Source organism: Trachypithecus francoisi, unplaced genomic scaffold, assembly GCF_009764315.1.
Source record: "Trachypithecus francoisi isolate TF-2019V2 unplaced genomic scaffold, Tfra_2.0 Lachesis_group8, whole genome shotgun sequence".
Lineage (NCBI taxonomy): Eukaryota > Metazoa > Chordata > Mammalia > Primates > Cercopithecidae > Trachypithecus > Trachypithecus francoisi.
In genome coordinates this window covers 57,126,245-57,144,019 of record NW_022681473.1, presented here as the reverse complement: position 1 = coordinate 57,144,019, position 17,775 = coordinate 57,126,245, and the positions used below count along the sequence as shown (strand labels likewise).

Below are 17,775 nucleotides of genomic sequence, written 5' to 3'. Positions count from 1 at the left end.
CTCTCTGCTGCCCCCTGTAGGTTTGGGGCTCCCAGGAGCCCTCACTTCCTCCCCAGTAACCTCTTTCCCTGGCTCTGGGTCCTGTCCTTTGGGCTGTGTGGCACAGCCTGTTTCCCTGGCCCTGTGAAGGTCCCTCCAGAGGCTGCTCTGCTCAAGGCATGCACAGACCCCAGGAGCAGCCTCCCTGAGCTGTTCTTCCCCACCCTGGCCTCTATCCCCTGTGCAGTCTCGCCCGGAGAAGCCTGAAGCTCGCCTTGTGAAGCCACCATTGCATTGGCTCTTTCAGCAATAAGCCTAAGAAATGTAGTCTCCTCAGGCCCATGAGGTCCTCTAGAACCCCCAGATCTTTTTGCCAACTCATGTTTCTCCAGCTGAAATGCTACAGCCTCTTGGTCTATCCATGTAGAGCTGTGAAGGCATCAAGAAGGAAGTGAGACACTCTTGGGACACTCCCAGGAGGGAGCAGAGGCTCTGGGGCTCCTGGCAGGTAAGAGCAGCTGGCAGGGCCTGGCTGGGGCTCCCCTTGGGAATGCTTCACACCTCACCTGCCCTGGCCTGGGGGAGGGCAGGCTCTGAGCCTCTGGATCCTTCCTCATTCTACCAGGATTAGGATCTCTCAGCCATCAGCACCTCCCAGCGTCCATACCGGCTTCCTAACATACACACAGGCACCAAGTACAAAGGGCCCGACGTGATGTTCACCACAGAGCAGAGCCTCCCGTCGCAGCAGGTGAGCATGTGTGCTCACGCACACCCCTCACACACAAGCACGATGTGCAGGTGTGGGCATGAAGTGACAGAGGCATGGATTCCTATTCCCTTCTCCTGGGACTACAGGGACAGTTGAGGAGGAGATGGGGACAGATGTCGTCCAGTAGCCTGGACATCCATATGGACCTGTGAGGCTGGGAGGGAAGTGGAGAGGACCTCAGAAGCCCTGCTCTGTGACTTTACAGGCCTGTGGGAGTTGCCTGAGAATCCTTTGAAGACAGGGAGGGTGTGCATACTCTGTTCCTGACCAAGGTGCAGGCTGGATAGGGGCCCATCCCTCCCCACCTCCCCAGCTTTCCAACACTCCCCTGGAGTCGGTCCTTCTACTGGCCCTGTCCTCTCCAAAGGGCTCCTGCTCTCTGCAGGGCTCTGGCCTTCCTCCCATCCCCTGGTGTCCCTCCCATTCCCAGCCCTCCTCATTGCCCTCAACCCAGAGTCTGAAGGGGTAGGCTGCTTTCCTTCCTTTTGCTTCCCCCTCCTTGGGCGTCAGGGGAGGACCAGCCACAAGAGGCCTTGGTCTCAGAATCCACAGATGTAAGGTCAGAAGAGCCCTCAGAGTTCTTCCAGTTAAATGCTCTCATTCTACAGATGGGGAACCTAAGGCTCAGACAGTTACAGGGCATTGAGTCAGCCACCATCAAGCTGGCCCCAGGGCTCCTTCCCCTCTCCTGTGCTCACTGTCAGCCCAGCTGGCTCCTCAGACTTCTCCTGGACAGGTGAGGCTGGGGAGCAGGCACTCACCCACAGGCTGCAGTGCGCAGGGCCAGTGGGCTCCCTCCTCCTCCTCCGTCCAGTCCCCGCAGGGCCTGTCTGTTAGCTGGGGAGTTTGCTGCCTAATTTCCTTAATGCAGTTCTAAAGGTTAATTGGTCTGAGAGAGGGATGGGGTACAGGATGACTCTGTCCTCGGGCCTGCTTGTGTCTCTTCCAGCAGGGCCCAGCTGGCACAGAGCTCTGAAAGAGCCGAAGGAGGGCAGCTGGGGAGCAGGTACCCCTGAGAACTGAAGGGGTCTGCAAGGCTCCTTCCAAGTCCTGGCCTACAGGGAGGTGTGGGGACATGGGGGAGGAGTTAAAATAGCTGGATGGGGAAATGAGGGCCTCCCAGGGTAGGACCTGGACCAGGGTAGGGCTCCAAGGGCAGGACCTTTGTCCCTAGGCCCTGTGCAGGGAGCGTGCAGCCAACAGAGCTATGCATTCAAAAACCGACTGGGAAGATCTTGGGCCAGGCCCCCACTACAGCCCCTCCAAGGCTCACATTGCTTTTGCTCAGCCAGGCTCACGGCAGGCCTGGCTCCCTTCCCAGCGGTCCTGAGCCCCTCCCAGGACTCTATATTTGGGCTATTACCAGAACATGGGTGAATGGCTGGAACCTCTGTACTCAGGGGAGACCCTAGCCCACTAAATTATAGCCTAGCATGAAGGGAGACAGTGAGAGAGCCCAGCACTTGAAGCAGCTGTCTCAGTCTCTCTTCCATCTACCCTGGCTCTTGGACAGGCTGGTCTTCCAAGCTCGGACCCTAGCATGTTTGTCCTGGCTCCTGCAGGGCTGAGAACTCCAGCACTAGTCGACAGTCTCTCCACTGGAGGGATCTGGCACCTACAGGGCCCTGTGGAAGCCGTGAGGGGTGAAGCTACCAGCTGCCGCAAGTCCCCCTCCCCACTGCCTGTGCCCAGGCTGGCCTCTGCACGGGCAGGTTACCTTAAGACCTGGACACCCCTCTTCCGGGATGCTGAACTGATTCCTGGCTCTGGAAAACTCTTATAGAAGCCACACAGCTTCTGCCAAAGTGTACCGAGGAGGCCCCAGAGCATCTAGAGACCCTTGGGTCTAGGGACCTCCTGGCAAGAAAGGCTGGCATCCTGGGGGAAGCCTGAGCCAGGACAGCACCGTGGGATGGGCCTGGGACCAGACTCCAGGTCTGCAGTCCTCTGGCTATGGAGTCCAGAGCATATCCCCCGGTCTCTCTGGGCCTAACTTCCTTCATCTGCCCGTAAGAAAAAGTGAAGCAATCCCTCGCTTCTCACAGGAGAGTGGAAGAGCTCTGGGGGTCAAACAAAACAGTGGAGACAGCCTTCCTTCCTCATGGGACATCCATGCTGTGTCTGCTCTCACCAGGCTGATCCAGGAGACTTGAAAACACTCCCGGAAAGGTGGAGGGGCTTTCAGGAGGGGCTCTGCAGTCTCCTGTTCCCCAGATGGAGGGATCAGCTCCCACAGGGTCAGGGCCCTCCCTCCTGCTCTGCCTCCCCCATTCCCACCTAGCCCCCCCCACCCAATCCACCACCCTGCCCTTCTGCAGACACCTCTTCCCTCCCTCCTTCCCCAGCCTGGCTCTAGGACCTAAGCCTCGGGCCATGCACTTTCCATTAAGGAGATAGCATCCCTTTGCTGAAGTCCATTTGGGATCCATTTTAGTGTTATCTAAAAATCAAATCTACATGGTAATCCTTTTAATGTACTCCTGACTTTAGAAAAAAATGGCTTTGCGCTCCTTCAGGAAAGGTTTTAAAGCATTACCCAGTAATTACTACTCACCCATGAAAACACTGATACTTTACAACGGATGATGTTTGCGCCGACACGCACGCCTGGGCACACACTCAGATGCATGCGCTGGGCCCAACAGAATAAACGAGTCCACTCAACCCAGGGTCACCCTTAAGTCTCAGGACATGAGGGGAACGACATTGGAGGGGAAACAGGCTGAACTCCAACCCCTACCTCTAGCAGTGGGTGGAGGCAGGGCTGCCGGTGGAAGGAGGCAGCCAGGCTTGGAGAGAAGCCTCCCAGTCTGACTCATCTGGCTGCCAGACACTCACCCTCCGCTCTTTAATCTGGGGGAAAGCCAGACAGTCCAGGTGCGGGGAGGGACTGCCAGAGGTCATCCTGCCCCTCCCACTCTCTTCCTCCAGCAGGGAGGAGAAATGCCCTCATCTTCACATGGACCCCAGAGTAGTCCACTAGGCCAGACCCAAGTCCCCAGCAATTCCTACCCACCTGTCCCAGCCCAGTTGCCCCTCAGCTCCAGCATGTGGACTTCCTGAAACTGCCAAGCCCACAGGTTCCAGTACTACCAGTGCCTCTGGTTTGGACGGCACCCTGGCGGGACACCTACCCCAGTGAGCGCCTCCAAGGCCAGTCTTCCAGCCCAGAACATCTACCTCACCCAGTCCCAGGTCACTCCAGGCTCTTCCCTGTGGCTCTCCTGCTGGGAGCCACTGTAGCCACACCCTGGCAACTCCACTGGGCATCTGCAGCCCCTCCCACACGCCAGTGTGTCCTGCTTGGCACTGCTGGCTCTGCTCCCTGCAGGATCCTGGAACACAGCTCCTCTCCCTCCAGCAAATGGATCTTCTTTGCTTGTGTCCCAGGGCCTTCACTCTCTTACTACTCCAGGAAGAAATGCCTTTGTCCTGCCCATGTCCACTCTCCCCAAAAGGTCAGAGTCAAGAGCGGGACTGAGGCTAAGAGTTCAGACCTTGAAATCAGAGAGCCTAGTTTCAAGTCTGGGAACTGCTCCAAGGAGCTGGGGGACCCGGATTAAATCCTCCCACCTTTCTGACTGGCATGTGTGTACTGGGGGCCACAATGGTCTCTTTCCACTCAGAATGTGGTGAGGATAGAATGAGGTTATGCACATGAGGCCACAGCACAGAGTCTGGTGCCCAGGGCACAGTGAACAGGAACTGATAGTATTAACACTCACCCCAGGATACCATCCCTGCTCAGCACTTGCTTTCTTTTTCTTTTAACATTTTGTCTCTTGACATAATTTTGACACTTGCAAGAATAGTAGAAAAATATTAGAAAATATTAGAAATATTAGAAAATAGTAGAAAAAATTCCTGTAAAACCTTCACCCAGATTCCCTGCATGTAACATTTTACCACATTTGATTTATCCACCATCTTTCTACCTACTCCTACCAACTTACCTATAATTTTTCCCTAAATCATTTGAGAGTTGGTTTCAAACAGGAAGCCTCTATATCCCCTAATACTTCTGGTTTGCAAATGTTTTACTGAAAACAAGGACATTCTCTTATATAACCACAGTGCAATAATTGAAACCAGAAAATTATCATTGGCATAATATTATTATCTAATCTATAGACCTCATTCAGATTTTACCAATTTCTTCAAAAATATCTTTTATGGAAAAATCCTGGGCCCTGCATCGCATTCAGTTCTCAAGTTTAGTCTACTTACATCTGGAAGAATTCCTAAACCTTCTTTTGTGTTTCAAGACAATGGCGTTTTTGAAGAGTACAGGCCAGTCATTTCATGGAATATCTCCCAATGTGGGTTTGTCTGACACTTTTGACTGTGTGACCTTAATTCACATTTTCTCAAGTTTCTTTTTTGTAAAATGGGTACGAAACAGTACTCATTTCAGAGTCACCATGAGGAAGAACGGAGTTAATTTATGTGATGTGCTAAGGTCTAAGGCCACAGTAAAATGTGAACTCTGATTAGTGTCACCCTCCTCAACATATGGGACAGGATAGTGAGAGACACTTATTTTGAGGAGCAACGAATTGATTTGATTGTTCTACTGTGATTAAAGTCACCCTGGCACTGGCCATAGTCCAGCTCCACCCAAAGGCCAGTCCAGTGGTCAGTGCAAGTATGTGTAGAAGGAAGCCACCATATCTGTCCAACAGTCTGTTCCAGTGACCAGCCGTGTGGGAAACAGTTGCTGTGGCCATGCAGAGGGTGACAGCTCCAGGGCAGGACCCTCTGGCTGCTCTGGAAAGAGCCCTGGAGGCAGGTGTAGCCTTTTTTTTTTTTTGAGACAGGGTCTTCCTCTATCTCCATGCTGGAGTGTAGTGATATGGTCACAGCTCACTGTAGCCTCACCTCTCGGCTCAAGAGATCCTCCTACCTCAGCCTCCTGTGTCGGTGGGACCACAGGCACATACCACTAAGCCAGGCTAAATTTTGGGGGGAGGAATTTTTTTAATTTAATTTTATTTTTAGAGACAAGGTCTCAACTATGTTGCCCAGGCTGGTCTCGAACTCCTGGACTCAAGCAATTCTCCCACCTCAACTTCCCAAAGTGCTGGGGTTACAGGTGTGAATCACTGTGCATGGCCCTTGGTATTTCTCATAATCTCTCAATAAGCCTCAATAATGGTTCCAAACCAGCACCCAGGCATCCTCTGGCCTGGGCTGGGGAGACTGAGCTGCAGGCCCTCTCCAGAGCTCACACAGCACAACACAGCTGCTACTGCAGCTTTGGGGCTTCCCTTTCTCACCATGGGTACCCGAGCCCTCCTCTGGGGCCAGCAGGGAGCCTGCACTGGGCAACCTGCAGGGAGATGACAGTGACTGAGCACCTCCCAGTGCTCTGCCTCCAAGAGCTGTACCCACAACCATTATGACCCCCCATTTCACAATGGGAAAACTGGGGCACAAGAAAGCTTGCTAACTGATCACAGTTAGTAGGAGAAAGAGCTGGCATGTGAACCCTGGCAGTCTATCACTAGGGCCCAAGTACTTGACTCCTGTGCTGTGCTGCAGGGCTGCATGCTGAGGGAGCTGTGCTGCAGGGCCGCATGCTGAGGGGAGCTGTGCTGCAGGGCCGCGTGCTGAGGGGGCTGTGCTGCAGGGCCGCATGCTGAGGGGAGCTGTGCTGCAGGGCCGCATGCTGAGGGGAGCTGTGCTGCAGGGCCGCATGCTGAGGGGAGCTGTGCTGCAGGGCCGCATGCTGAGGGGAGCTGTGCTGCAGGGCCGCATGCTGAGGGGGGCTGAGACCCAAGCAGGAGACTGCACAGAGATTAGGAGACACATGAAGAGCATGCAGATGCTCACCACACAGCTGCAGGACACAGGCACAGCAGCACACAAATACTTCCCCATGTCCACGTGATCACACACATACACTAGGTCCATGTGAGGAGGGACTGTATCTATTTTATTCTCCCCACAACAGTTTTATTTCAGTTCCCAGCACAGTGCTGGCATACAGTAGGTGCTCAGTTGCATTATAATACATACCCATGCATCTAAGCACACACATGCATGTGTATGAGCACGCTTTTGGGTGCACTCATGTAAATATACACTTATGCATAGATGCGCACATATGCACAAGCAGCTGCATGCACGTTTAGTCTCTTAAAAGACTACAGTGTCAAAAAATGGAACAGCCCTTAGAATCAAGCTCTGATTTCAACAAAACCCACAAGTAAGAGACCTGAGGATGGAAGGAATTGGAAGAGCGTGAACTCTTAGTGTTACCCTCATGGACCCACGTGCAACATCAGACATTACCCAGAAGTTCAGTCCCACAATCCTCATGCCTACTTCAGCTGCTGGAGGTGGGGAGACTCACTCTCTGGGTCCTGGGGGTCTGGGTCCCTGTCACCTATAAGGTGCTTTGCCCGCCTGGGCCCACACCCAGGCTTGGGAACTACAGAGTAGGATCCCAAACCAAGCCTACCAGCAGCCCCTCCTAGGCATCAATCCTCTTTAATAAGGAAATTTGAAAGTGTAATCGAATTCTGCAGAATCTCTTTAAATCTCGTTTTCTCAGAAGTAACTTCATTTCACACGGACACATCCAGCCTTGTGAGAAGGCCTCCATTTCACACCAGTTTTATCTCCACAATTTCTCGTCTCACTGCACTCCTATTCCAGGGCCTTGCCAGGCGGCAGGCGAGGCCTGAACTCATAGCATTTCCTACTCATTTGGAATCAAAAGCCAATGAGAACAACTGTTGAGACGCGCGGCTACGGCCACCCAGAGCACGCTCATTACCGCCCCTCTGCACACCCACTTGCAGGCAGTTACCGCCCCTCTGCACACCACTTGCAGGCAGTTACCGCCCCTCTGCACACCCACTTGCAGGCAGTTACCGCCCCTCTGCACACCACTTGCAGGCAGTTACCGCCCCTCTGCACACCCACTTGCAGGCAGTTACCGCCCCTCTGCACACCCACTTGCAGGCAGTTACCGCCCCTCTGCACACCCACTTGCAGGCAGTTACCGCCCCTCTGCACACCCACTTGCAGGCAGTTACCGCCCCTTGCACACCCACTTGCAGGCAGTTACCGCCCCTCTGCACACCCACTTGCAGGCAGTTACCGCCCCTCTGCACACCCACTTGCAGGCAGTTACCGCCCCTCTGCACACCCACTTGCAGGCAGTTACCGCCCCTCTGCACACCCACTTGCAGGCAGTTACCGCCCCTCTGCACACCCACTTGCAGGCAGTTACCGCCCCTCTGCACACCCACTTGCAGGCAGTTACCGCCCCTCTGCACACCCACTTGCAGGCAGTTACCGCCCCTCTGCACACCACTTGCAGGCAGTTACCGCCCCTCTGCACACCCACTTGCAGGCAGTTACCGCCCCTCTGCACACCCACTTGCAGGCAGTTACCGCCCCTCTGCACACCCACTTGCAGGCAGCGTGTTCACTATGAGGATGAGGGAGAGAGGCAGGGGCTCCTGTGGCCTGCAGCTCCCCACTAGGGCAGGGAGAGGAAGGCTGAGAGGCTGGGTTCAGCCCATGGGGTGGCGGTCAGCTCAGTGGAGGGACTGGCACCTTTGACTCTGGTGCTGCTTACCCCTCAAGGGAGCCTGTGAGAAGAGGCGGGGTAGTGTAGGCCCTGAGACTGTGGGCCTTGCAGACATACACCCTTGGCTAGAATTCTGGCTTTGGTACTTCCCAGCTCTGCCTCAATTTACTCACCTGCTAAATGAGGACAGCCCACTTTAAAGGATTGAGGATTAAATTGGATGATGAACACGAAGTACTTATAAAAATGTTTGGCATAGTAGCATAAAGCAATTAGCTGAGAAAATTTAGGTGTATCTCATGACCCAACAATTATATTCCTAGGTATATGCCCAACAGAAATGAGAGCTTATGCCCATCAAAATAGATGCACAAAAATGTTCATTGACGTTTTCTTCTTAATAGTCCTACACTGAAAACAACATAAATGTCCATCAACAGTAAAACAAAATAAATTATGGTATATTCGTACAATGGAATAGTATGTAGCAATTAAAAAGAATGAATTACTAATACACACTACCTGGGTCAATCAGAGAACATCATATTGAATGAAAGAAGCTAGACACAAAAAGGTACGTACTGTATAAGTCCATTTCTATGTAGTTCCCAAACAGGCAAGACTGATCTGATGTCAGAATAATGGTTACTTGGGGTGAGGTGGGGGGCATATTATCAGCTGAGAGAAGGACGAGGGGCCCGAGGTACTGACAATGTCCTATGTCTTGATCTGAGTGTTCATATGGGTACATACCTGTATAAAAATTCACTGAGCTGAACATTTGAGCCTTGTGCATTTAACTGCATATATGTGATACCCAATTTAAAAAAGGAGCTGAGATGGAGATGCCCTCATCAGAGCTCTGTATGCCTTTCATAAACCCCACCATTTACTCAGCAGTCACTGTGCCGGGTGCTGGGCTAACCATCTTATAGTGTTGTCTCAGTGAATCTTCATATTAACTCTGATACACTAAATGATTACCCCCATTTCACAGATGAGAAGACAGTTTCAGGTCATGCAAGGTCATGCAGCTAGAAGACTGAAGGGCAGAGATTGGAATCCTGGCCTGTCAGACTCCAGAGTTCAAGTTCCCATCCAGCACACGCCCAGGGCCTCCCTGCACATCCTGGATTCTCTGGTGCAGCCTGGATGCCAGATGGTGCTGGGTTCGGGGCTGGGGCCATGCTTAGATCAGGGCCTGGGCTAAAACCAAGAGGGATGACTGTCCATGCAGGGCACCGTCTCTGGGTGGACCACAGGACTTTCCCACTCATCTATTGGTCCTTCAAATGCTATGACTGCTGTGGGATCTTGAAAGGGTTTCTGGGCAGAGCCAGCAAGGGGACATGGACCAGAAACTAAGTAGACAGAGGGCACAGGGCTAGGAAGGGAGCAGAGGGCCATGTAAAAGCAGAGCCAAGATGTCTGCATTGCAGCTTTGAGAAGGACAAAGAAGCCTTGAGATGGCACATGTCCTCAGGAGGAGGTTGAGCTGGGGGCTCCAGATCCAGGGCTATAATGATAGCGGGAGCCTCAACCAACAGCCAGGGCCTTGTGTGTGAATGAGGGGATGGGTAGGGCGGGGAGCAGAGAGGTCCTGGAGACAGGCCCAGCTCAGGGTGAGACATTTGGAGCAGAATAGGTCCTGGAGAGGGGACGGGTTCCGGGTGAAGTCCAGCAATGCTTGCCTGCTCTAAGTGCCAAGCTCCTCCTGCACGCTAGAGCCCATCACAGGAGGGAAGGCCTAAGGGAAGCACTGTCCAGTCGCACCCCTAGCACCTGCAGCCACCATAGTCATATTCAACCGGATGACAGTAAACCACATTACCCCTTACTGAGTGCCTGCTCTGTACCAGGAACATACCCTTGTCATGACCCGAAGTGCAGAAAAATCATCAACTTGCCCAAGGGTAAAGCCACCAGCAGCCAAGCGAGGCTGCAGATCCAGGCTGCTGGCCAGGAGGCATCCACGCCCTGCCTGCTGTGTCCCAGGGCCAGAGGCAGCATCACATCATCTTTTCCTCAAGCAATGGGGAAAGTGAACTTTCACTGGGACCCAGTCTGGACCCTACCAAAAGAAGACGGCTCTGAAACACTCCTTGCAGGAACACAAAACACCCCTTGTCAGGGAAAGGTTGGGCCGCTGATCCCCAGAGCCCCCCAGAGGGGCCATTTCCTGTGCAGGAGTACAAAGTGGGAAGCTTCATATGCTACATTTTTGCAGCGCGTTTTGGCGAAGAATAACCTATCCTTAGGAATACTGCATCTAAAGCCTGAACCCACCATGGCATAAAGGGACTAAGGAGTTTCCACACATCCCCCACAGATCTTCCTTGTTGAGGGAAGCTGAGTCTGGTTTGGGGCAATAGCAATAGCCTAAGGGACTGTCTTAGTCTGTTCAGGCTGCCATAACAGAATACCACAGACTGGGTGGCATATAAACAATTGAAATTCATTTCTCACAGTTCTGGAGGCTGGGAAGTCCAGAGCAAGGCACCAACAGATTCCATGTCTGGTGAGAGTCTCTTCTTAGATCATTAGATGGCCATCTTCTTGCTGCATCCTCACATGGCAAAAGGGGCAAGGGAGTTCTCTGGGGTCCCTTTTAAGAAGGCACTAATCCCATTCTTGAGGGTTCTGCCCTCATGACCTAATCACCCCCAAAGGCTCCATCTCCTAACACGATCACATTGGGTGTTGGGACTTCAACATAAGAATTTTGGGGAGGCACAAATATTCACATCATAGAGAGCTTACAGGAAGGCCTGGATGTGATTCTGGAGCAGGTGTGATGCAGTCTGCTCTCGCAGTCTCACATAATTTTCTATGGTTCTTTAGTGGGGGAAATTTAGAAACATCAGAAGCTGCATGTGCTCACTGGAGTTTGTCACTTGGAATGAGGCTTACGTTAATTGCATCGTTATCTGTAACGTGTTCGCCTTCTCCAGGATGGGTATTGGCATTTTCTTTCCATTCTTTGGTTGTCTCTAGAGTCTCAGACATAGCTCAAAAGCAACAGGTCCAAAGCAGGATTCCTGATTTCTTCCTCAAACCTCGCCCCTGTACCCTCACCCAGACTTCCTCCCTCCCACACCATCATCCACCCAGTGCTCTGGCCAGAAACTCAGTGTCGTCCTCAGACTTCCATCCTCCTCACCCCTTTCCCTGCCAACTCTTGCTCCTCATCCCACCTGCATCCTCCATTTCCACAGCCATCACAGTCTCTCGACACACTATGAGCATAGCATGATGTCTGGTACCCATAGCCCATTCTTCACACGGCAGCTGGAGGGATCTTCCAGATAAACCAGGGCAGGTCACTACTCAACTTGGAACCCTTTCATAACATCCAGTGGCCTGAGAATAACATCCAGACTCTTCATCCAGCCTGTAACATCCTCATGTGGTCTGGTGTCTGCCTTCCCCTCCCACACTGTGCTCCAGCCACACTCCAAACTCCTTCCTGCCTCAGGGCCTTTGCACATGCTATTACCTTCCCAGAACACCCTTCCCTGCCTCTGCCTTTGCATATACTTGGCTCTTTCTCATCTTCAAGCTTCAGCTTAAATGTTATCTCCTCAGAGAAGCCTTTCTTGATCTCCTTATTTCCTTATTTAAATGAGCTCCCCACACTTCAGTAATTTCCTTCTGAGTTTTTCATCACAATTTGTAATTGTTTTAACTTTTCTATGAGTTTCCAAAAAAAAAAAAAAAAAGTCTGATTGGGTACTCTCCTAAGAACAAAAGCCCCATGAAGGCTGTTCTTGGGGCCCTACATGTCTTGTCCACTATTGTGTTCCCAGTGTTGAGCCCCACAGCAGTCATTGTTTAGCCATCAGTTCAATTCATGCATGAAGAGACTGAATGGATTCTATCCAGATATTACCGGCAAGAGTCTGCTGGCCAGAGTGGGCCAATTTAGATAGGCATGGCCGCCAGAGATGGAGCCTTAATCAGGCTTGTTGCTGCCCCTGTGCCACACCCACCAGGTACCTGTAGCTATGTGGCCCTAACGAACAAAGCAGATTCAACCACAGCAGCTCCTGGGTCATGGCTGTCACAATCCAGGCTTTTGAGAAGCCATCCCAGGGCTCCAGCTGAGGCACGACAGCTCTCATGCAAATATAAACCCTTTATCCTTTAGATAAAAGAGCAGCAAAAACACATCCTCCAGCCCCTGCCTCCACTGCGAGCCTCCCTTTACACATAAATACCCATCTCAATCCTCAGGGAGTACCAAGTGTCTCTGTAATTCCACCCCTGGCACAGACCTAGCCTTCCCAACTCCCTACCTGAGGGTCTTCTTGGCTTACAAAAATGACTACCCTTCCCTGTCAGCATAGTCTGAGTCTCCGGGGGCCAGTGGGAGAAAGCAGTCCCTGGAGTTTGCTACAGAAAAGCCCCAGGCCCAGGCCTTTCTCGATCTGTAGCCTGCACCAACCCCCATCCCATCCTGGGCTGCTGGAGCCAGCCCCTAGTTTCCTTAACAGAATGCTGCTTGAAGATGCACAGCTGTGGGGACTGGTGGAGAAGTATCTGGAATCTGTGTTCCCCTGACAGCAACTCAGCTGCTCCCTGGGCACCCGCAAAGCCCGCGTCACCCATCTAATGAAACAGGGCTCCCAAGAGGCCTGCAATCTCCACAGAGGAGGAGGACATGAACTCCCAGACAAGGCTCAATTTCACAGCATCAGGGACGTGAGCACCAGCGCGCTGAACCAGAAAACGAGAGTCTGGCAGGAGCTGCAGACACACCGTGAGCACCAGGGGATGGGAGATTAGGGCCCTTCAAAATCAATTTTGAATTCAAACTTTTAAATGCGTTCTCCAGGCACAAAGAGGGGACCCTCCCAGCAAGCTGAGCCTAGGCAGCTGCTGGGTCCTGCTTCCTTCTTGAAGCTGCCAAAGCCCATCTGCTAGCCACTGGGCTGGGAGAGGGGAGAAAGGGCTGGGGGTTAGGAGGGAGACTCCAGGCCCCACCCCCAGGAGCAGCAGGGATGGGAATCCCTTTGGCTGTGGCTGAGACAGCACTGCCTCTGGGATGCCTGCCTGAGGCATTGCCCCGGGGCTTCCTGTTGAGGCCCTGGGGGTTGCTTCAGCACTTCTTTGCAGACCTGGATAAGAGAGAGGCGCTGAAAGCAAGGCCCACGTGGGCCAGATCTCCCTTCAGTCTCCCGCATGACTGAGGAGGCTCAGGGAGCAACCGTGGATGAAGCCATTTAGAATAAGAGCTTTGGAATCAAGACAGTTTGGGATCTGTATCCTAGACCAGCCAAGGGCTCCCAGGCAGAAGGTCCTTGTTGGGAAGTGAATGTCTCTTCTGGAAGCCCGGCGGGAGAAAGCCTGCTGTGTGTCTTGCAGTGCAGCCCTGTGAAGTGAGAGTGGTCTGACGCCCCCAAGTGCAAAAGGAAAGTGTCATCCTGTGTGAGAGTCAGCAGGGTGGGCTGGCTGCTGGGCAAGCTGGTGTGGCCACAGGCCACATTGCCCAGAGCACAGAGTCTGCAGCCAGGGAGCTGACAGCCATGCTGTCTGTCATCTGTCAGACATGTCTGGAGTACAAGTACTGCCTGGGCCCTGCTCCCAGGTGAGGTGGACAAGGAGGCACAGGGCAGTGGGCCTCACCAAGCCAGAACAGACTGCTCTAGCCAAACCCTGGAGAGGGCCCCAAGCCTGCAGTAGGAAGGCCTTTGGAGGCATGAGCCCACAGAGGATGTTCCCAGCAGCTTTGGCTGCAGCCTCCCACTCCTGCCTGGGTCCCTGTTGAGCCCCATTTGTGCCTCCCAGCCTATCATTAGCTCACAGTGCGTGCATTCGCCATCTCTGGGTGGGGAAGCTGGTCTATGACAAGACTCTTTGAGATCACTGATTCCCTCAGCCCCAGCCCCAGAGTTTTCCAAACCCCTGGCTAGCTCCCAACTTTAAGCCATACTCCTGACACATAAACATGAATGAGTGTGAACCACCCTGTGGTAAGAGACAACAGAATGCAGCCACCAAGGCCTCGGGCCTGCAGGGGCTTCACAGGGAGCCCTTTCTGGAATAAGGAGCACTAGGAAAGGAGGCTGGGGTCACCAGATCACATATAGGAGAGGAGGCAGGGACTCCCCAGCCCCTCCCAGCCCCTCCCAGCCCCCAGCTTGGGAGTGGGCTGCTGGCTTTGCAAGGAAATTACAACATGGACCTGATAATGCTCCTCTTAGTTACAGCATAAACTGCAGCAATAAAGCGTACCTGGGGAATGTTTAGAGAAAGCACTAATGATTTCTTCCCTAGTGGTTAATAAATTCACTTCCAGATCAATTTGTTCGCGATAGAGCCCTGTGAGCGGAACCCGCACGGCGGGCACAGCCGAGTGTGTCTTTTTCAGTATAAATGATTTATTACGAAGATTAGCGGCACATAAACAATTTAAAGTACAACGCTAATTAGTTTGGGGAAGAAAGGAGGGGAAAAGCCACGCTGCCTCTCTCCCCATTATGTTCTACTTCCCTAAGTGTGTACTCTTTAATTAAATCCAAATGTCACAATAAATTTAACGTGTTTTATTACCACTTGGGCTAACTGAGGCAGTCACACAAGCCCCCCTCTCAGGCATCTGCAGGCTGGCCTGGGGGTGAGGGCTGGGGGCACCAGCAGAGTCTGTCCACAAACTCCCAACATGGGAAATCTCTTGAGAACCCTGGGAACCCCTCGTGGTTTTCAGCAGCACCAGGTCAGAAAACACTGGGCCTTCCCAGGGGACTCTCCACATTCTGCTCACCTTCCTGGCCAGCCCAAGTGAGGTCTCCTCCTTAAAGCTTGCTCTGACCAGCCCAGAAGCCAGCCACTTCTCCCCAACAGTCCCACAGTACCCCGCATCCTCTTCACCCCCATCGTGTGCCCTACAAACTTCTACCAACTACTTTCTGTGTGCCTGGCTTCATGCCGAGCACTTCATGTACAGCGTCTTCCCAAGTCCTTGTTGCAGTGCTATAAGCTATAATTATTGCTTCCATTTTGTGGATGGGGAAACTGAGGCTCAGAGAGGTGGAACAACTTATCTAAAGTCACACAGCTAAAAATGGACTTTTGTAGCATCCTTTTCTCTCCTACAGCATGCTCTGCTTCAGAGCCTACAACTGGCCATGTCTGGGCCCTGCCTTGCTTAGAGACACATCTGAGGCAAGGGTTCAGGCCAGGGACTTGGACTCTGGTAAGTCTGGGTTCAAGTTCAGGCTCTGCCATCGACCCACATTGTGAACTCAGTCAAGTCATTTAGCCTTTCTGAGTTTTGGCTTCCTCATCGGCAAAACTAGAGCAATAACATTCAACTTGCAGGGCTGAAGAATGAAAGTACCTAAAGCAAGCAGAAGTCCTTTGCTATCCATGACATGCTATGCAAGTAGTAATTTTTTTATTATTATTATTTTTGAGACAGTCTTGCTCTGTCGCCCATGCTGGAGTGCAGTGGCGGAATCTCAGCTCACTGCAAGCTCTGCCTCCCGGGTTCATGCCATTCTCCTGCCTCAGCCTCCTGAAGAGCTGGGACTACAGGCGCCCGCCACCACGCCCGGCTAATTTTTTGTATTTTTAGTAGAGACGGGGTTTCACCATGTTAGCCAGGATGGTCTCGATCTCCTGACCCTGTGATCCACCTGCCTCGGCCTCCCAAAGTGCTGGGATTACAGGCATGAGCCACTGCGCCCAGCCCGCAAGTAGTAATTATTTACAGAAGCCCTTGAGGTGAGCAGAGATCAGTACTAACCCCACTTCATAGATCAGAAAACTGAAGCCAGCAGGCAAAAGGAGGAAAAGACTTACCCAAAGTGCCAATGAACCTCAGTACCAAGCTAAGGGTGCCTCCCTTCCAGAAGCCCAGACAACTAAGTATGGCTTCTCTCCTAAACACTCATGTACTATTCATTTGAATTTAAAAACAAATATCCCCAAACGCAGAGTTTTCATATGACCCCGTGTGTTAGTCTGTTCTTGCGTTGCTATAAACATAGCTGAGGCTGGATAATTTGTAAAGAAAAGAGGTTTAATTGGCTCACAGTTCTGTAGGTTGTACAAGCATGGCTCCAGCATCTGCTCCTGGTGAGGCCTCAGGAAGCTTCCAATCATGACAGAAGAGGAAGGGGAGAAAGCAAGTCACATGGCAAGACTGGGAGCAAGGGAGATGGGGGAGGTGCCACACTCTTTTAAACAACAAGATTTTGAGTGAACTGAGCAAGAACTCACTCATCACCAAGCGGATAGTGCTAAGCCATTCATGAGGAAGCCATCCCCGTGATCCAATCACCTCCCACCAGTCCCCACCTGCAACACGGAGAATTTCATTTCAGCGTGAGATTTGGAGGGGACACACATTGAAATTGTATCACCCAGCAATTCCCCTCTTAAGTATATCCCCAGGAAAAATGAAAATATAGGTCTTAACAAAAACTTGTACATGAACGTTCCTAGCAGCATTACTCAGAACAGTCAAAAAACAGAAACAACCCAAATGTCCATCAATTGACAAATGAATAAATAAAACATGATATATCCATACAATGGAATATGATTTGGCCACAAAAGAAATGAAGTACTGACATATGCTACAACATGAAGGAACCTTGCAAATATTACGCCAAGAAAGAAGGCAGATACAATAACCACATATTGCATGATTCCATTTATATGAAATGTCAAGAACAGGCAATGCTACACAGACAGAAAGTAGTTTAGTGGTTGCCAGGGAGGGAGGAATGGGGAGCGACTGCTAATGGGGTGAAGGTTCTTTTTGAGGTGATAAAAATGTTCTCGAATTAGATAATGGTGATGATTGCAAAACTCTGTGAATATACTAAAAACCACTAAAGTATATATTTTAAAAAGGTGAATTTTGTGGTATGCAAATGATAAATCAATAAAGCTATTATAAAATGAGACAAACAAAAACAAAATAAATATTCCTTTGAGAACAGGAGAAACCAGTTCATAAAATATTCAGTCCTGGGGTCAGCAAAGGGGGGCAATAACCTGTAGCAGCTAGAAACGGCCAGGTGGGGGGACCTGGGAGGCCCCACAGCCACCCTCACAGGCGGCAGGCCCTGGTCACTCCATGCCCCTGCTGGGATGAAAGTCATGAAAGGGCTCCAGAGCACCCCCTTACCTCCTTCCCCAGACCCCCACATCCAGAAATCTGACTCCATCCACTTTTCCAGCCCTGCTCCCCAAGAAACTGAAACCTTACTGGATCCATCACTCTCCTTGGCCCATCTGCTTCTACAACTGCATTATCATTTTGTCTTCTCAGGTGTCTGTTGAAATTTCTGCATCCTTCAAGGACTATGCCCTACCTGCAAACTGAGCATGCCCATGGCAGAGGGGTCCCTCTTTCAGGACCTTGAGCTTGTCCAACTTTGGATACCACAAGTACATAACAGTATGTGCATAATGGTACATGCATAATGAATAGCATCATAGTGAGGACTTCCAGGCCCTCAGGCAGGGT

General features: G+C 51.8%; 1 protein-coding gene and 1 long non-coding RNA gene across 6 annotated transcripts in view; one reads left to right on the top strand and one right to left on the bottom strand.

Moving 5' to 3' along the window:
• LMO1 (LIM domain only 1) overlaps positions 1–17,775 on the bottom strand; it is a 54,048-nt gene that overhangs the window by 6,333 nt on the left and 29,940 nt on the right. The window contains exon 1 of one of the 5 annotated variants that reach the window (XM_033205971.1): positions 3,886–4,255. The exons of 3 other annotated variants lie outside the window; for them this stretch is intronic. In XM_033205971.1, coding sequence (XP_033061862.1) covers positions 3,886–4,021 — 136 coding nt within the window. In that variant the 5' untranslated portion in view covers positions 4,022–4,255. Of the gene's footprint in view, positions 1–2,468; positions 2,522–3,885; positions 4,256–17,775 lie in introns of those variants that run through there. One more of the 5 variants, XM_033205975.1, reaches the window with a different exon arrangement.
• LOC117080747 lies at positions 1,197–16,737 on the top strand. The gene is made up of 3 exons (XR_004435939.1): positions 1,197–1,206; positions 8,869–8,872; positions 16,529–16,737. It is a non-coding gene; the product is annotated as an uncharacterized LOC117080747 (long non-coding RNA).